The sequence below is a fragment of the Tamandua tetradactyla genome, chromosome 19 (assembly GCF_023851605.1).
Source record: "Tamandua tetradactyla isolate mTamTet1 chromosome 19, mTamTet1.pri, whole genome shotgun sequence".
In the NCBI taxonomy this organism is placed as follows: Eukaryota; Metazoa; Chordata; class Mammalia; order Pilosa; family Myrmecophagidae; genus Tamandua; species Tamandua tetradactyla.
The window spans coordinates 53507763-53529134 of NC_135345.1; the positions used below are offsets into that span (position 1 = coordinate 53507763).

General features: G+C 36.5%; 1 protein-coding gene across 2 annotated transcripts in view; it reads right to left on the reverse strand.

Moving 5' to 3' along the window:
- SCFD2 (sec1 family domain containing 2) overlaps positions 1-21372 on the reverse strand; it is a 475629-nt gene that overhangs the window by 390251 nt on the left and 64006 nt on the right. For both annotated transcript variants that reach the window (XR_013165880.1, XM_077136863.1), the window contains exon 3: positions 5994-6121. Coding sequence is in view for 1 of the 2 variants with exons in the window: in XM_077136863.1 (XP_076992978.1) it covers positions 5994-6121 (128 nt within the window). In the remaining variant the exon portion in view is untranslated. The remainder of the gene's footprint in view (positions 1-5993; positions 6122-21372) is intronic.

Consider the following 21372-nt stretch of genomic DNA (forward strand, 5'->3'; position numbering starts at 1 on the left):
AAACATCTTGAGGAAAAAAAACAAAGCTGGAGGTCTCGCGATGCCGGACTTTAAGGCATATTATGAAGCCACAGTAGTCAAAACAGCATGGTATTGGCATAAAGATAGATATATCGACCAATGGAATCGAATAGAGTGCTCAGATATAGACCTCTCATCTATGGACATTTGATCTTTGATAAGACAGTCAAGCCAACTCACCTGGGACAGAACAGTCTCTTCAATAAATGGTGCCTAGAGAACTGGATATCCATATGTAAAAGAATGAAAGAAGACCCACATCTCACACCTTATACAAAAGTTAACTCAAAATGGATCAAAGATCTAAACATTAGGTCTAAGACCATAAAACAGTTAGAGGAAAATGTAGGGAGATATCTTATGAATCTTACAACTGGAGGCAGTTTTATGGACCTTAAACCTAAAGCAAGAGCACTGAAGAAAGAAAGAAATAAATGGGAGCTCCTCAAAATTAAACACTTTTGTGCATCAAAGAACTTCATCAAGAAAGTAGAAAGACAGCTTACACAATGGGAGATAATATTTGGAAATGACATATCAGATAAAGGTCTAGTATTCAGAATTTATAAAGAGATTGTCCAACTCAACAACAAAAAGACAGCCAACCCAATTACAAAATGGGAAAAAGACTTGAACAGACACCTACCAGAAGAGGAAATACGGATGGCCAAGAGGCACATGAAGAGATGCTCAGTGTCCCTGGCCATTAGAGAAATGCAAATCAAAACCACAATGAGATATCATCTCACACCCACCAGAATGGCCATTATCTACAAAACAGAAAATGACAAGTGCTGGAGAGGATGCGGAGAAAGAGGCACACTTATCCACTGTTGGTGGGAATGTCAAATGGTGCAACCACTGTGGAAGGCAGTTTGGCAGTTCCTCAAAAAGCTAAATATAGAATTGCCATACGACCCAGCAATACCATTGCTAGGTATCTACTCAAAGGACTTAAGGGCATAGACACAAACGGACATTTGCACACCAATGTTTATAGCAGCGTTATTTACAATTGCAAAGAGATGGAAACAGCCAAAATGTCCATCAACAGAAGAATGGCTAAACAAACTGTGGTATATACATACGATGGAATATTATGCAGCTTTAAGACAAGATAAACTTATGAAGCATGTAATAACATGGATGGACCTAGAGAATATTATGCTGAGTGAGTCCAGCCAAAAGTAAAGGACAAATACTGTATGGTCCCACTGATGTGAACAGACATTCGAGAATAAACTTGGAATATGTCATTGGTAACAGAGTCCAGCAGGAGTTAGAAACAGGGTAAAATAATGGGTAATTGAAGCTGAAGGGATACAGACTGTGCAACAGGACTAGATACAAAAACTCAAAAATGGACAGCACAATAATACCTAATTGTAATCATGTTAAAACACTGAATGAAGCTGCATCTGAGCTATAGGGTTTTTTTGTTGTTGTTTTTTACTATCATTACTACTTTTATTTCTTTTCTCTATATTAACATTTTATATCTTTTTCTGTTGTGTTGCTAGTTCCTCTAAACCGATGCAAATGTACTAAGAAACGATGATCATGCATCTATGTGATGATGTTAAGAATTACTGAGTGCATATGTAGAATGGTATGATTTCTAAATGTTGTGTTAATTTCTTTTTTTTTTCCGTTAATAAAAAAAAAGAATATTAAAATAGTACTATTAACTATTAGTCCATAGTTTATATTAGGTATTTTTTCCCCATATATCACCCTTATATTAATGTGCCAGTTTGAAAGTATTATGTACCCCAGAAAGCCATGTTTTAATCCTGATCTAATCTTGTGAGAGCAGCCATTTCTTTTAATCCTGATTCAACAATATAAATTGGAAACTTTTGATTAGATTATCTCCATGGAGATCTGGCACGCCCAATGTGGGTGTGAATTTTATTTAGATGGAGATGCGACTCCACTCATTCCAAGTGGGTCTTGATTAGTTTACTGGAATCCGAAAAGTGGAAACATTTTGGAGAGAGAGCCAGAAATATCAGAAATCTCAGAGCCAACAGAGAGAGTTGACAGAAATTTCAGAGCAGAGCTGACATATGAAGAACAGAGACACAGATGTTTGCAGATATTTGGAGCCTAGGAGACATCTCCATGAGATGTTAAGCAAGTCAGAAACTGGTGAGAGCCCAGGGAAGCCAAGAGATGAAAGCTAGCCTGGAGAAGCACAGAAACAGAGGCTGAAAGCCTGGGGTCCAGGAACAAGGAACCAGCAGGGGACCAGGATGCCTTCCCAGATGATAGAGGCATTCCAGATGTATACGCTTTTCTTGAATTAAGGCATTTTTACCTGGGTGCCTTAGTTTGGACATTTCCATAGGCTTAGAACTGTAAACTTGCAACTTAATAAATTCTCCTTTTAAAAGCCATTCCAGTTTTGGTATATTGCATCCCAGCAGCTTGCAAACTAACACACTTAGTATCGTACATTTGTTACAACTCATGAAAGAACATTCTTATACTTGTACTGTTAATCCCAGTCCATCATCCACAACAGGGTTCACTGTTATATAGGCCCATGTTTATCTTCTAACTTTCATTCTAGTGATATACATGACCCAACCACTTTCACATACATAACTCAGCACTGCTAATTACACTCACAATAATGTGTGACCATCACCACCATCCGTTTCCAAACCATTAAAGTTCATCTAAAAAGAAGTTCTGTACAAATTAAGCATCAGCTCCCCATTCTCTACCCCCAGTCTATCCCCTGGTAACCTATGTTCTGGATTCTAACCCTACGAATTTGCTTATTATAATTAGCATATCAGTGAGATCATACAATATTTATCCTTTTGTTTATGATTCATTTCACTCAACATAATGTCAAGGTTCATCCATTTTTTTTGTATGCATCGAGATTTCATTTCTTTTTACAGCTGCGTAATATCCCATCATATGTGTATGACATATTTTGTTTATCCATTCATTGCTTGATGCACATTTGGGTTGCTTCTGTATCTGGCAATTGTGAATAATGCCACTATGAACATCAGTGTGAAAATATCTACTGAGCACATGGCACCCCTCAGCAAACTGTTCCCTGCAGCCCTAAAGAGGCACAGTGTCTACAGACCTCCACAACCTCTGCTCCTGTCTGGCTTGGGGTTGAAACAGTAGCTGCCACCACTTTTGACTGGGGCAGGTTGAAGTAGTAGCTCAGAATTGGGGTCCAATAATCTAAATTCACTAATCAAAAGCTGTGATCAGTGCTTGGCCATGCCCACCCCTGTTCTTGAGGAAGTGGAATTTTATGTCCCTTTCTGAGAACAGCAGCCAGACAGGGACTGGATCTGAAGGTGATTTGCCCAGACAGTGGGAGATGGGCACCAGCAACCTCCACACCGAGAGAGCTACTCACATTTCTTCATGGCAGTTTGTCTGCCTCTTCCTTCTGCTCGTCCCTGGATGCTATGTAGTGTTCTTCTAGCCTCTAGAGCTCCAGAACAGTTGTTTCAAACAGTTCCTGCCTGCTTACTTGCTATTTTAGAGGAAACAGTGAGTCGTGGAGCTCCCCACTCTGCTATCTTCCCTGGAAGTTCCTCCACTCATAATGTCTTAATATGAACATATATTGTACTGAGAAATGCTATATTAAGATCTGAGGTTTCAATTATCAGCCTACAATTAAAATTTCTGTTTAATGCTTCAAATATACCAGAAACCTTATGACAGTCATAAAAAGTTATTCTTCAGTAGAATTTACAGCAGAGTTTGGGAAAAATGTATACCTTAAAGTACGTTTCATAGTCTAAATACTGCTACAAAAAGTACTCAGTCATCTAGTTTACCAGGGCATTTTTTATGATAAGCTGTAAAATAGGCAGCTTTCAGATATCAGTGTTTTATTATGTTTATGTTCTGCTCTCTTCCTTACTGTTCATGCTCATGTATCTGTTGATATATGGAAACGAGACACACCAGAAATCTTGGCTAGTGACATGAAGCAGAAATGGGCAGCCATATGGCATTATCTTTTACTAAACTGTAATTGGCACATGGATAGAATGTGTTTGGGGTCAATTTTTGTTGTTGTTGTTCTTTCCTACCAACAAAGTTTGCTAATAATCATTTGTTTCTGTGTCTTTCTTGCTTGCTTGCTTTTTTGCCCTCAATGTCTGGAGTTTTTGGATAAAGCAAAGCATTTTATCTCAATTTTTCCTTTTGTTGACAGAAAACCCAAACATTTAAATTTGAATTCCTTATGGAATTATCTGTCCTTGTAAAAATTTCTGGCTCTGATTATTTTCTAAAGATATAGGCTTTTTGAAACTTGAAGTGTGTTGATTTTTCAAGAGTCCTGCATTGAGCTATTGCTCAACTGATTGATGCTCTGTGACAGCATCACAAGTTTACATTACTGAGACACAATATAAATTAACCTCATCATCAAGACCCTTTGTGCATTCCTACTTTTCTTGATTCTCAATATGAATTAGTTCTTCTTCAACCTACTTAAGGACAAGGAATTCTGTAAGGTAAACACACTTGTTATTGATGTATACCTAGAACTGTGGAAATAAAAACTAGAATTAACAGTCAAATGTCAGGATGGCCTCAAAGATGCCACTTCGTTTCTACCCCAAGATAACACAAAGACCTTCTGACACTGGTTTTATGGAACTGATGATTTTATAAATAATTAGAAGCATATTTTTTAGCATCAGAATGCCTGGATTTGAATTCCAGTCCTATCCTTTATCAGATGAACAGCTTCAGGCGACTTATTTAATTTTTCTCTGCTTCAGTTTCCTTATCTGAAAAGTGGAATACTAATGGTGTACCCTAAGATTAAATAATATAACACATGTAAAGAATTTGAAGAACTATGCCATGTTGTAAGCACTCGATAAATGTTATTTTCATTTTTCTTAAAATCATTATGTACCTTATAGCCTAACACTAGAAATTATGATTTTTTTCATTTTATGAACCTGTAACTTTTCCATGTAGGTTCTCCCACATTCTCCTACTTTCAAAATTGTGTTCTTTCCATTTCAACTGCATTGATTTTTGCCCTCATAAGTAATCAATAACGTGGGCTACAAATTTCAGCAAACAAAAGTTCCCCCAATCAATAAAATGTACTAATATCTACCAAATACCTAAGTGAAGATTATAAGCAAGAAATATTATTTAAATAATAGAGAAATAATCTTTCACAAGTTTCCAAATCCTATCAACCAGATTCAATGTCATGATTAAATGTTTTTAATTAATAAAATTATTTAATTTAAAAGTCAAGCAAGTGAAAAATCAGATTCCTTTTCTAAAATAAAATATTGATTCTGTGGTTCTCTGACTTTTATCAAAACTAAAAGAATCATTTAAACCTTATATTCCATTGCAGTCATACTCTTCAAAATATTGAAGGCAAAGCTAAATGCTAAAAAATAAAAAAGTGAGTAATGAGAAAAATGAGGTGAAAAAGTAATAACTATTATGCGACTGAACAAATAGCAGGCCACTCTCAGGGTGAAAGGCCAGGTCACAGCATATCTAATTGTTTAATCATTTTTCCAGTGCAGTACTTCATTCATTAATTCAAAATCAATGAAAGAGCTTTCTCTTAGGACCAAAATGGGGGAGGGAAGGCAGTAAAAACAGAGGGGGAAAGGGGTAAAATAGAACGATGGAGAGGTGGCCCAGACTGATTCTGTTAGTTCTAGATAAAATAAAGAGATTAAAAGAACTATTCTTTGTAAACAAGAACTCTCCTAGAATTCCCAAAGTTGAGTGTAAGAAAAGCAGTCATCACTGAGCCTCGAGGGCAGTGTCCACGTATTCCTTTCTACTCTTTCAACAGTTTACAAATTTCTTCAATACTTTGAACTACATTTCCTGTTGGCTGGGTTGGCCATAGAGTTCAGAGACTAAAATAAATTTCCTCAGTACCAGTGAACACAGTCTGCCCTAGCTGAAGTAGACAAGCTTACCCATGCTCATTTTGATTGGCAGGTTTTCTCGGCTTGCAGCTTCCACTAGATGTCTCCGAACTTCCATCACTGCCTCTTTGTGTTTGGTGTTCATTAAGGCTTCCCAGAGGGCTTTGGCTGTGGTGTCACTGCAATAAAACCAGGAAAACATCTTTAGAATAAGTTTCTACTGGACAATGAAAAGGGCTTGAAAGGCAAGATAATTTGCTAAATATCTTTTTTGAGCACTTAGTATAATCTTTCCCACTGATAGACTCAAAGAATTAAGTTTAAATAAAGAACATGTAATCCATTTTAATTGGTATAAAATATTGAGAAATTAAAGTGACAATAAAATGAACACCCCCCCACAAAAAAAATGCGCTATGAGAGCTGTAGGAAAAGGAGGACTAATCACATATACATTAAAGATTTTGCATTAATAATTACTTAAGAGTGCAATTCAAACAATACATTGCTAGAGTAACACATAAATGTTATGTACAAGGTTAAATACATGCCTAAAAATGTTTTATCAATGGTTGTATGTCAATTGGATAACATATTTGTCTAAGAAGCACAAAACAATCAGCGAGAATCCCTGTTTAAAAATTATTCAATGGGCTTCCGTATTTGGACGTTTCCCATTGCATGAAAATCAGAAATTATGCTAAGTGACCAAGGCTTTAAGTATTCTACTTTGGACCTTAGACTGGAAGGATGGCACTTATTGAAGTCTCTACAATTAAGTGTTGATAACAGCTCAAAGCACTGCATTATGCACATCCTATCTGAGCTCACTTCCCCCACAGCCCTCTGTCTCACTCAGTGTGCCATATGCAAATTATGAATGAGTATACTGTTCTTTCCGGAAGATCTCTGCCATGTAGCCAAGTATACACATTTGTAGTAACGTTTTAAAAACTGAATATAAAGGAACAAAGATGACTTCTCTCCTCTTCTAAGGACTTTTTCATCCATTTACAGCCCTGCCAACATTTCCAGTTGTCCTATTCCTATTAGCAACAGTTTGAATATTAATGCATTTTAAAATTCAGCTTAAAAACTTATATCTAATAAAATAAGTCACGTTTGAATTTGTTTCAGAATAATGGATGCTCGTGTTAGCAATGTGTTTAAAATCTAGCACATAATAATCTTTCATAAAATAGTAATTTTTATTATCAGCTACTTTTTCATGGCAAACTAACGTCGCTGCTCAGCATTTTCCACTTGTTTTCATCTGTTCAAAACTGTCATCATTATAACTCTGTATCTAGTATTCTAAGTCTAATTTAAATGAACAGATATATGCCAGGCCTTATCCTATATGGTAGGTTATAGATGAAAACAAGGCTCAGACTTTCTATGACTTATAGTCTGGAAGAAGAGGCAGGCATGTATAAGTGAAGAAATCACACACAAAAAGTGTGATAAGAACCGTGACCAGTGTTTGCACAGACTTCTCTGGGAACACAGAGGCCAGGCTTGAAGCCTGGGTTAGAGAAGAACATTTCAGAATGTGCAAAGTCCTAGGCACATGACACTCTCCCTAGGACTGCTTTGTTAATGTGCAAGGGAAGGAGCACTAGAAGGAAGGCAAAGAGAAGGAAACCCCTGCTTTTGTTGCCAGGATTTATCTACCTGTTTCTGTGGGTAACTAGGGAATCAGAAAAGCATGAGATTGATTTCACAGTCTGAGAGCAGCAGTTATGAACTCAGTCATTATTATCATTCAACACTGGGTCTAAACCCTAGTTTTGCCATGCATTTGCTATGGAGACTTTGGGAAAATTACTTAATTTCTCTAGAGATCTGAAAGCAATGGAGTACCATTGAAGAATTCTGAGTGTAATTTCCATTTTCCCAAAGCTATGATCCATACTTATTTCCTACTTTAAGTTTCCAAAGCACCCTTATGCAAACCACCGGGAATTCTCATGTACCCTTAATTCTACACATAGAACTTCCAGAGGAGAACTTTGCTACCTTCCTCTTTCCATGAGGATATTCATATTGCTAGGATTACAGTGGGCTAGTTAATGCTTTGATTGCCCCACTAGATTACTGTTGTAGTTAAAATATGGGCTCTTGGCTCAGAGAAATCTGAGTTCATATTCCAATCGCTTTTCCCTTCACCCACTCTACTCTAGCTACATAGCCTTCTTAATCTTACTCTAGCACGACACGCATAGTCCTAGTCAGGACGCTCTTCCCCTACATTCTTCCTACAAATATCTTCCCTCCCTTCAGGACTCTGCTAAATGTCACCTTATCAGAGAAGTCTCACTTTACCATCCTGTATGAAAGAGTGACAACAGCTCGTGTGGGTGCCTTTTCTCAACACTCCCTTCCCCTCTTACTGAGTTTTACTGTTCTGCATAATCCTTATCACCATCTGTCTTCTTATATGTTTCCACTTTGCACGTTTGTTGTCTATCTCCCTCCTAGAAGTTAAGGCTGTTTTGTGAAGGCAAGACCTTCTTTTACTCATTGTGAATGCCCTACTAACTAGTGCAGTGCTAAACCAGGGGTAGGCACATTCAATAAAGATTTATTAAATGAATTAATTACCAGTACTTCCTAGTTGTGTGACTTTGTATATGTACCTAATCCTCTCTTTTCCTTAATTTTCTCATTTGTAAAATGGAGGAAATAATAGTATCTACCTTACAGGATTGTTGCAGGTATTAAATAAGATAATGCACACAAACGATTTCCTGATTCAAACTAAATGTGAGTAGTTGTGTGGTTGTTGTGGTGGTTGTTACTATTTCTACTACCATAAATGGTACTGTCTTAGAGCCATGGCCTTTAATTCAATATTTTCAAGGGTTTGAAATACATTAGATGAAATCATTAACTTAATCACATTGAGTATTTTTATTCGTAGACTTCTGATTTGGTCACATAAACTAAAGTCATAGGGGCTTGAACTCCTCTGGCTCTTGTCTATTATGATGATATTTTAGAAGATATATATAGTTTCCTTAATCTCAAACACTGATACATAGTTAATTCTGAATGCTTAGATATGGGCTAAAGTTTTTTAATGTCTACTTTCTGTCTTAAGCAATTTCCTAAGCATATGATACTAACTCCCTCATCACACATTGTCATTTTAGAACTTAGTAAATGTTAATTGTTTGTTAATTAAACACTCATGAGCCAATTCCAGGTCTCTGAATAATTGGTACTGAAAAAGGTCAAAGGCAGGGTTACTGAAATCTTGGCAGTCTCCTATACTTAATTCTTCACCAAAACACATTTTATTTTGCTACACAGTGATTCACACATGTACTTTAGCATCTGAGCTGAGTGTTGACGTTCAGTTACTGCCTTTTCTCTAATATGCTCATAAAAGTTGATCAAATAGGTCACATTTCACACTATTGAAGTTTCACATTAAATCTGTTCCTGATGTTTTATAAGCCAAGAAAAATTAATTCAAATTCACACTGTAATCATGATAGATTTTACTTAATTCTTTATCCTATCCAACTGTGCAAAACTCTCTATTTTCCTGAATAAACAATACACAAAAGACTGTTAAAACAGGGCCAGTGTAGGGTATAGGCAGTACTGCAGAGAAGGTAGGAGTATGGGTTCTGGAAACAGATAACAAAGGATTCTGACTCTGCCACATACTAGGAGAGTTATTTTGTCTCTAGGAGAGTCACGTAAGATCTCTGTACATGTCTTCTCCTCCGTTAGATGGGATAGCGTGTAGCCAAGGAGTGGTGGTGAGAATTGAGAGAACCAATATATCTAAAGCACCTGAAGAACAATGTCTGGCATGTTAGAACTATAGGAAATTAGTATCTATTATGAAGGTTTCAATGCAAAGGCTTCTGCTTCAACTCTTTGCCTCATCAGTTCAATTATACTGAAATTCTATAGACTGCACAAACAGGACATTTTAAAACTACAATTGTTACTTTTACAAGTTCAGATTCAATAAATACTTCCAGCTGAATTATCAAATGGATGTGTAGTTCTTGAAAAGTGAACAGGAGCGTTAACATTAAATTAATCACTACATCTTCAGCAGGACTCTAGCTAACACAGGACAGACAGGTGAAAATCTATTTTTAGTTTTTAAAGGTATATAAAGAAAATTTTATGATATGCACAAGAAAAATACTATCACTTAAAACAAATCAAACTGTTATTAGATCCTCTTTATATCTAATCTAAATCCTGTATGCTTTCCTGTATACCTACTTCATCTTGCTTAGTCTTTTCTCTTAGGTTCAGAAACAGCTGGTCAACATACTTTTAATAATCAGGAACACCACCCATTTTTTAATGCTAAATTAATGATTTTTCAAAGGTAAAAAAATACATATATCATATTAAAGTATAATTTTAACTACCACCATTATATCCTATTTTAAAAGCATTTGAGAAATTGCAGAACAACTTCTTATATATTATCTCTTTGACCCTCACCTCTTGAACTAAGCCATTACCACCGCCCTGATTTAAAGAGCCTGAGATGCTAACTAACTGGTTTAAGTACATTCCACTTGCAAATGTTAAAACCAGGGCTCATACCAAAGGAAGTGGCTCCTAAACCCAGTGGTCTTTCTATCATGCCATGATCTGTTTGTATTACACAAATCATTACAACGTGACTTAATTATGTAGAATTCCAATTATTTTCAGCTTTCATGTTGAAATAGGCGTTATTTCCTATTCCTTAATATATTTTCTACTTTCCACTTAAAATTCACATATGGGCCCCACATAGAATAGAGTGGAATAGAATAAAGAGTGAATTAGACCCACACTAACTCATGAATTAGTAAAACTTTTTCTCAGGATTTTGCACACTTATTGTTTTAGACAGTAATATATTACTCACCTTAGATGGTCCCATTAGCCATTCACAGTCATTTCACTACCCAATGCCACTCATACTCCACTTTTATTCAACTTTCTTCATTAAATGTTTCCCTCCTTCAAGATGACCTTGCTGAATTTGTAATCATTCTACATATATATCATTTATATAACTGAAGAGGCAAAAAACTAAAATCCAAATTGCCCAGTACTATTTCAACTCTAATTCTTATTTGATGTTCATTATATCCTTGGGAAAGACAGAAGGGGAAATGGTCTCTTGTTATACTTCCTGCTAATAAATTGAGATAAAATAAAGTCATTACCTAACACCCTGTTGTTAATAATAAAGAAGGCAATGTTTAGGGTTCAGGTCTGCCATTCAAAGTGCCATAAGCTGCTTCTGTAACCTGGGAAAATTCAGTTAATTTTTCTGGAATTTTATGTCCCCTTTCAGGTATTATTAATGTCATTATTTACATTTATTAAATTACCCACCCAGTCACAGGCAATATGACTGAATTATCTTATTGAATATCAACACCATAAGTATCATTGACCCCATTATATATGTAATGCTGATTCTTTTTTTTTTTATTTTTTTTTATTAACAGAAAGAAAGAAAAAAAGAAAAATAAATAAAAATAAAAAAAAGAAATTAACACAACTTTTAGAAATCATACCGTTCTACATATGCACTCAGTAATTCTTAACATCATCACATAGATGCATGATCATCGTTTCTTAGTACATTTGCATAGGTTTAGAGGAACTAGCAACACAACAGAAAAAGATATAAAATGTTAATATAGAGAAAAGAAATAAAAGTAGTAATGATAGTAAAAAACAACAACAAAAAAACCCTATAGCTCAGATGCAGCTTCATTCAGTGTTTTAACATGATTACTTTACAATTAGGTATTATTGTGCTGTCCATTTTTGAGTTTTTGTATCTAGTCCTGTTGCACAGTCTGTATCCCTTCAGCTCCAATTACCCATTATTTTACCCTGTTTCTAACTCCTGCTGGACTCTGTTACCAATGACATATTTCAAGTTCATTCTCGAATGTCGGTTCACATCAGTGGGACCATACAGTATTTGTCCTTTAGTTTTTGGCTGGACTCACTCAGCATAATATTCTCTAGGTCCATCCATGTTATTACATGCCTCATAAGTTTATCTTGTCTTAAAGCTGCATAATATTCCATCGTACGTATATACCACAGTTTATTTAGCCATTCTTCTGTTGATGGACATTTTGGCTGTTTCCATCTCTTTGCAATTGTAAATAACGCTGCTATAAACATTGGTGTGCAAATGTCCGTTTGTGTCTTTGCCCTTAAGTCCTTTGAGTAGATACCTAGCAATAGTATTGCTGGGTCATATGGCAATTCTATATTCAGCTTTTTGAGGAACCGCCAAACTGCCTTCCACAGTGGTTGCACCATTTGACATTCCCACCAACAGTGGATAAGTGTGCCTCTTTCTCTGCATCCTCTCCAGCACTTGTCATTTTCTGTTTTGTTGATAATGGCCATTCTGGTGGGTGTGAGATGATATCTCATTGTGGTTTTGATTTGCATTTCTCTAATGGCCAGGGACATTGAGCATTTCTTCATGTGCCTTTTGGCCATTTCTATTTCCTCCTCTGAGACGTGTCTATTCAAGTCTTTTTCCCATTTTGTAATTGGGTTGGTTGTCTTTTTGTTGTTGAGTTGAACAATCTCTTTATATATTCTGGATACTAGACCTTTATCTGATATGTCATTTCCAAATATTATCTCCCATTGTGTAGGCTGTCTTTCTACTTTCTTGATGAAGTTCTTTGATGCACAAAAGTGTTTAATTTTGAGGAGCTCCCATTTATTTATTTCTTTCTTCAGTGCTCTTGCTTTAGGTTTAAGGTCCATAAAACCACCTCCAGTTGTAAGATTCATAAGATATCTCCCTACATTTTCCTCTAACTGTTTTATGGTCTTAGACCTAATGTTTAGATCTTTGATCCATTTTGAGTTAACTTTTGTATAAGGTGTGAGATGCGGGTCTTCTTTCATTCTTTTACATATGGATATCCAGTTCTCTAGGCACCATTTATTGAAGAGACTGTTCTGTCCCTGTAATGCTGATTCTTGAAGCAACTACATTGCCCAAATTACATGGCCAATAAATGAAGATTTGAACCCAAGTCCCTGTGAACTCCAAAATCCAGCTATTAACCACAACAATACACTATTCTTTAAAATAAAAGGCTTGAACTTTTCATGTCTGAGCTTCTTTAGCTCCCTAACAAGCCATATTCATATGGTTTCCATTATGCCCTCATGCTTCATGTTCACATGCATGAATTTGATTAACTTTCCAACACTGGGCAAAGAATGGATGAATATTCTATGCTGGTTTGTTTTTTTTTATTAATTAAAACCGTTGTGATGATTAGGTTCTGGTGTCAACTTGGCCAATGATTATTTAGTCAGGCAAGCACTGGCCTGACTGTAGCTGAAAGGATATTTCATGGCTGGTTGATAAACTGGAAGACTGGTGTGCTGGTTTGAATCTGTTGTGGACCCCAGAAAAGCCATGTCCTTTAATCCTCATTCAATATTGCTGGGTGGGAGCATTTTGATTGTTCCCACGGAGGTGTGACCCACCCAATTGTGGGTGGTAACTTTTGATTAGATGATTTCCATCTGGGACATTTCCAATGTCTCCAACCATTGAAGGTAGAGTTGCTTGCTGGAATCCTTTCAAAGAGGAAACATTTTGGAGAGTCCTTTTTTTAGAGCCACAAGAAAACCAGCAGATGCTGCCATGTTCACCATGTGCCTTCCAGCTGAGAGAGAAACGTTGAATGTCACTGGCCTTCTTGGGAACCAAGGTATCTTTCCCTGGATGCCTTAAGTTGGACATTTCTATAGACTTGTTTTAATTGGGACATTTTCTCAGCCTTAGAACTGTAAACTTGTAACATTAAATTCCCCTTTTTAAAAGCCATTCTGTTCCTGGTATATAGCATTCTGGCAGCTAGCAAACTAGAACAACTGGTGTATTAAATTATCAGTCAGCTGATTGCATCTGTGGCTGATTACATCTACAATTAACTAAGTGTTTCCCAAAATGAGATAATCCAATCAGCTGTGGGCTTTTTAGGGAGAAGAGAGACTCTTTCACTGCTTCTTTAGCCAGTGAGACTCTCCTGGGGAGTTCACCCAGACCCTTCATCGGAGCTGCCAGCTTCACAGCCTGCCCTGCAGATTTTGGACTCTTCCATTCCCACAGTTGCCTGAGACACCTTTATAAATACTTACAGATCTCTCCTGTTGGTTCTGTTTTGCTAGAGAACCCTGACTAATACAATTCTTCTTTCTTTTCACAAGGCCAGTGATAGTAATAAAGGGTTAACTAAAGAATATTCCCTATAACCTGTAAAATATAAATTAAACAATGTTTTGCCTTTTTACCTGTTTTCAAAGTCATATTTTCCAAGGAGATAAACTTTAATTCATTTTAACTATTAGAACACAATATTATTTGTTACAATAGTTTTATTTTATTATATAATATAAAAGAGCATATTTGTTCTATAAAAAGATCCACTGTGAATTACTTTGAAATGTAATTAGTTTCTATATTGTTAGTAACTACATAAAATGTGAAATACATATCATGTATTCTTAAAAATCAGACTATTCTGAGCCTCCCCCTTACGTGGGACATGTTTCCCAAGGGTGTAAATCTCTAATATGAGACAGCACATTTACACCAGAGTGTAAATCTCCAACATGGAACAGGACACCTGGGATGAGCTGGGACCTGGCATCAAGGAATTGAGAAATCCTCTTGACCAAAAGGGGAAAGAGAGAAATGAGACAAAATAAAGTCTCAGTGGCTGAGAGATTTCAAACAGAGTTGAGAGGTTATCCTGGAGGTATTCTCATGCATTATGTAGATAATACATATGCATTTTTAGTTTATGGTATACTGCAGTGGCTGAAGGTACCTGAAACTGTTGAGCTATGTTCCAGTAACCTTGTTTCTTGAAGATGATTGTATAACTATATAGCTTTTATAATGAGAACATTTGATTGTGAAAAACTTGCGTCTGATGCTCCTTTTATCCACGGTATGGACAGACAAATAAAAAACAAATAAATGATGGGGAGATGAGGGTAAAAAATTGGGTAGATTGAAATACTCAGGGTCAATGAGAGGGGGGTATGGAGTATGGTATGAATGGGTTTTTTCTTTTTTCTTTTCATTTCTTTTTCTGGAGTGATGCAAATGTTCTAAAAAGGATCATGGTGATGAACGCACAACTATGTGATGATATTGTGAGCCACTGATTGTATACTACATATGGAGTGTGTGTATGTGAAGATTTCTCAATACAAATATTAAAAAATATATATTATGGCTAATTGTCATTTTTGAAGATGACTACAGGCCAATGATACAAACATAATAATAATGTTCTAGAAAGAGCTTTTTGACATCTTTCAGGGAGACTTCTGTACATGAAAATATTGTCCTTTCAGTTAATTCCTAGCTCTTACTCAACCCTGCAAGATTAGAATTACTCAACTCTGAAACATTAGAAGCTGCCTTGTTTTGGTATGCATGAAATGTCAAATGTAATCTGCAAGCAAGGAACAGGAAATATTCATCACCAAATAAAATAAAAAGAAGACAATATTAATTTTTAAAAGGTAAGCTGAATGTTGAGTCATGGTGTTACTGCAATCAAGCTGAAAGCATAAAACTAAGAAACTGAGGGGAAAATGTGAATGCACACCATTATCTTATGACTAAACTCTGAGAAATAAATTTCTTCAAGGCATGCCGTGAAGTTAAGCTTACTCATAGGATTTGCAATAACAGTCACATTATGCCAACTGATAATACAATGACAACTAAAAAACAAACATTTTCAACTAATTTTAAACATGGAGCAATATGAGTCATAGTTGCACATCAAGGAATAATGACTTCCATCAGTGGTAAGCTTAATGAGCTCTTTTGAAAGTAGGTTTGTTAATTAAATTATTCACAGAGGCTTCAACAGCTATCTTTCCTCTCTACCACTTTCTAAAACAATGACCTTTTCATTAAGAAAATTGTACATTTTCAATAGAAGTGAAAGTAGCTAAAGGTAGAAGGAGATGTGAATCAGATCCTTGGCACTGGAAAGGAGCCTTTCATTCATTCTTTTTTTCTAAATATAAGGACTTTCAGTGTGCTGGGCATTCAGGGAGGAGCTAGAACTACAGCAGTGAGCAGCTGCAGTGGCCTGCTCTCATGGAGCCACCAATCCAGCAGGAAGCCATAACTGAATAAGTTTCTACAGGGATATTAAACCAAAGGCTGGGAGCTCTGGGAGAATAATACCTAACTTGGTCTTGGTTTGGGGGTGGAGGGCAGGGGGTGACTGATGACCTGATACCTAGTGAGACCTGAAAAATGGGTAGTAGCTGGCCACGTGAAGAATAGAAAGGCACAGTCTAGGCAATAGTAGCATTGTGGGCAGGGGTCCTGACAAGAGAACTTAGGAATTTTTTGACATGATATCCCGGGGTGAAAGTCTCCCTGGCGACATGAGACATGACTCCCAGGGATGAATCCAGACCTGGCACTGTGGGATCAACAATTACATCCTGACCAAAATGGGGGAAAGACGTGTAATTAATGAAGTATCAGTGGCAGAGAGAGCTCAAATAGAGTCGAGAGGCTACTCTGGAGGTTGCTCTTACACAAGCTTCAGTTAGACCTTGCTACCATATCATAACCTGCCAACATCCAATCAGGACCATTCCAGCCAAATTAAGGAACACCCAGGGCAATAATAAGATTCCACAAGTGTTCCATGCACTAGAGAAGCTTTCCAGAAACCTACAACCTCCAGATGGGTCCTTAGTCTAGATAAGTCCTGAAACCTAGCCTAGTCTCTACAGAACATCAGATAGTTCCATCTCCCTACCCCATATTAATGACAGACCCTTCCAATATGAAAAATTTAGAATTGCCATAGCTGAAACACCCCTAAAGAGAGGGATGGGAAGATCAAAGGTAATGGTGGAGTTATACAGAGAAGACAGGATTTAACAAATGAATATGCATGCTGAATCATTAAATTGATACCTCTTTTAGTCTCCAGTATTTTAGAGCAGCTAGAAGTGAAAACCTAAAATTGTGAAATTGTAACCCATGTCAAAGCCTGAAATATGTAAATATGTTCTCCCACTAATTGTGGTTCCTGGATTTGAAATCTATGTCTTTTTTTTTGTATATGTGTTATTTTTCACACAACAAAAGGAAAAAATGAAAAGAGAACTTAAGAACTTTTCAAGGAAATGAAAAGAAGTATGAATGGAGAATAAAATCTAGTTTGACACTGCCCTCAACATATATCAGATCATTAGGTATTGTAGATTTTTTCCCCAAGGGTTATGGAATACACTGAAGGGTCTTCAGCAACAGATCAAGCTGATCAGATTGCATTATTAAACGAGCACTCTGACCTCATCGTAGAGGATGGATCTGAGAACTAGATGGGAAGGTATTGCAGTCATCCAAGCAAGAAATAATAATAGCCTAGACAGGAGACTAACTTATCAAAGCTATGGGATCACACAATTCATCTGCTCAAAACCCTTCCATGGCTCCTAATACAATGAGATGAAAATCTTTGTCCTTTACTTAGACCTCCCACCTTCTCAGCTTCATCTATCAGACCTTAGCCACCATGGACTAGTATCAGCCTGTTGAGTGGGTGAAGCATGTTCCCAATCCAAGGCCTTTGTATTTGCTATTTCCTTTGTATAGAACCCTCCTTCTCCAGATATTCATTGATTAAGCCTCATTCATTCAACAAATATTCATTGAGTGGCTACTATAGGCCAATACTAATCTAAGTACAGCTCAAGGGTTCCCCTTCTAACCATCATAACAAATGTGACACTCTCATTCCAAACTCTATTTGCCCAATTTTATTTTACTTAATTTATACCTGTCACTCACTGAAGTTAGGTATTATTAAATAGAATCAATTATTTTTAAATGAGTTTGGAGTGGAAGTGGCCACAGAACATTAACAACAGAGGCAGTAACACTCAGGCCATGAGTACCCACGGGCCATGGGCTTTACCAGGCACTGGGGGTAACAAGATGAACAAGGGTGAACATGTCAGGCAGATACCCTCTCTCAGAGCATTTACAAGTCCAGTGAGAGAGAACAACATTAAACTAAATTACAGCATAGTACACTGTGTGCTGATGCAGGAAATAAAGGGTGCTAACTATGGAATCGAAGATTGAGGTAGAGGTAGGGAGGAGGAAAAGCAGCATGTAGCAGGGCCAGAAGGTGGGATAGCAGGAGTCTGAGGAACTGCAAAAATTTCCATGTAGCTGCAGCCTAAAAGGGTGAGCATGTGGGAGGAAAGGATAGGAGAGGGCAAGGGTGGAGAAGATGAAGGCTACAAAAGTAAGCCAGGAACAAATGTGGAAAGGTTTTAAAGCTTTAGTCTTTACCCAGAGGAATAGAGAGGCCCTAAAGAATTTTACCTGGGGTCTGTTAAAATCAGATTTACTGTGACTTGCATTTCTGAATAAATGCCTTTTCTGGTGGATCTTAGGAAATCACCCTCAAACTGGACTTTTAAAAAGGTAGTGCCTTCCAAACACATGGATAAAATTTAACCTTTAAATATTAGCAAACTATGTGCATATAATCTATCCATTTCTTCTCATTGGAGGTTCTTGTGTTAAATTTTTGTTCGTTTATCTAAAAAATATTATATTGAGTGCCTTCTGTGGCTCATGCGCTGTTCTTGGAGCTGGGGACACAACAGTGAACAAAACAGACTTAAGCCATTGCTCTCATGTAATTCACGTTCTAAAGTTTATTTTTGGAATTCAGCACATGTAAACCATAAAGTAGGAGGAGTTCAAATCTTACACAGCTCCATAGAAATCATCTAGTCTACTTTTCTTTTGTAGAGAAGAAAACTGTAACCATGAAAGATTAAAAACCTTGTTGTAGGTCATAAAGTTTTGGTGGAAAAGCCACTGTACCATAGTAAAGATGAGAAAGCAAAACTGTATAAAAGCAACTGAAGAAAACCAAAAAAAACCCCACCTCAACAAAAACAGCTTCAGTGGTTCAACAACTGAAGAAAAGAGATGGTTTAAGTGAATTTTTGTATCCACCGTCATATTTGTTAAAGAATTCTCTCCAAACAATCAAATACATTGTTGAAAAAGACAAGATTAAAAACTTTAAAAAAGTTAAACTCAAATATCACATTGGAGACATTTCAGAGAAGAAGTGGAACAGAATGGAAAAGCACTGATTTGAAGGCCCTAAAACCTAGCTTTTGAAGCAGATCGTACTTAAGGGAAGTCACTTTTCTCTAAACCTCGGTCGCATCTATATCATATATCCTTTATATTATAGGAAAGTAATTTTCATTGATTCATTCAATAAAAAAGCACCATACAAATGTAAGTGACCATTTTTATTGTTCTAGCTGGGGGAAAAGCTTAAATTTGTTGCTTAAAAATGAGTACATTATCTGCTATAAACTTTTAATTATTATGATGATCTTGTTGTGAATTGTATATTTTTGGCTTGGTATCCAAAAAATTAAAAAATGCAAGCTCCTTCTGCAGCACTCTATAGCTAATGGAACATTTATCTGTGTGATTGTTTCCAGATTGTAAATGTACTGGAATGCCTTTAACCATGCAGAAATCACATCCACGTGTTAAGAAAACTAAATAAAACCCAGGAGAAAACAATGTCTAATTCCAGGATAAACAATTGCAGCAAAGATTTATATTATTGAGCACAATAAAAGAACAACCTCAAATTGATACATAATTAAAATTTCATCTCTTGCCAAGGAATAGTGTAGTCCATTATTTTTTCCTTAAATATGATGCCTTCTTTCAACACTGTAATAGGTCTGTGAAACCTCTTAAAATTGAACCAGAACATAGCAACATATAAACTATTTAACCATCACAAAGAACACTTGGGGCATAATTGGACTTTACCTCAGTTCAGATAAACATTTTTTATTCCTACTCTCTACTAGTTCATTAATGATAATAATACAATCAACACAAACTTATTAATACTTTCCTTCAAACAAACAGTACAACATAGGAAAGACTGTTTTCATATGGATTCCTAACGCATAAACAATACAGGGATTTTTATGTTACTAAAACAATTAGATATTTAAAAACTAAACACACATTCCCTCGACGCATATTTTTTTCTGACTCTAAAGAATATACTATGAGTTCCTGTAGGGCACGCCAATGACCCATTCCAAAGGCCAGTACTTGCTCCACTGGGGAACTCTACTCTAGGCTGGATAACATCTGTGTCTTTTGGCTCGAACTCAAGACTCAGAAAACTAGAGATTAATTTATCTGTCAAGAAACTCTAAGATTAAAAGTTAATGACTGTTTTATAGAGGTTCTTAGAACCAAACTCCCCAGCTTGCCTTCTCTCTCTGTCACTCTACTCTATGAAGAAATGTCATTTCCAGATGAGCATAGCCTATTATTCTATTATCGTAAAATGATTCCAGAATCTATCAATCCATTCAGTATGACTGACACCATTGCATCTATACACACATCTGTGTAAAGTTTCAATACCACTAAATGGGAAACATTTGATTGTTAAAATTACTACTGTCTTGGTTTGTTCTTTGTTTGGGTTTAGGTGGAATATGCATTTATACTGCTCCTATAATTTACTATCTTAACTCCCATAAATTTTGTTAAGGTATTGTACCATCTCCTTCAGCATCTTAGAAATACAGAACAGTGTTGAGGCATTACTAAGGATACAACTCTGAGGATAAAGACAACATTATAGTTCCTTCTATAAGAGGGGCCTACAGGTTGCAATTTATATAGCGGATAGAAAAGAAAACTTATTCTGAAGCTGCATTTGCATAGCAAGCGTCCTATTTTACTTATAATAAGGAGAAGAGAGAGTTTTCCATAAAGTCATGATTCAATTTAAAGTTTTTTCAATCTGTAAGATAAATACTCTTCTGTATGTGTGTTGTGTGGCAACCACAGATGGGCTTACTTGATTAAACAAAAATTAATCAAGCGTGCTCTATGTTGTTATTTAATTTCCCTGCTCCATAAAATCCAAAAATCTGCTAAACACTTTTCAAGTCTCCAGATCCAAGGAAAAGGGAATCTTTAAATTGTCCTTCTAGGTTTCTCCAGCCAAAATTGCCCTGTTAGTAAAAGAGAGAGCAATTCAGCATAAAAACCCTAAAAGAAGAGACAACAAGTACATCTTCGGAACACCCCCCATAAGGAGCAGCAAAGTACAGAAGGCCCTGAACAACTACCACTCACTTAGACTCACCCTCCTGGCCCAGCTGCACAGCATTCCCCAATAAATGCCTTCACTTATGTCTAGTAAATACAGCCTGGGAAAACAGCCTAAAATGATGGAAGATGGGAAAGGTTTCTGTGGCTCACTTCATCTCTCTAACCAGCAATCAGGCTGTCTACCCCTAGCCT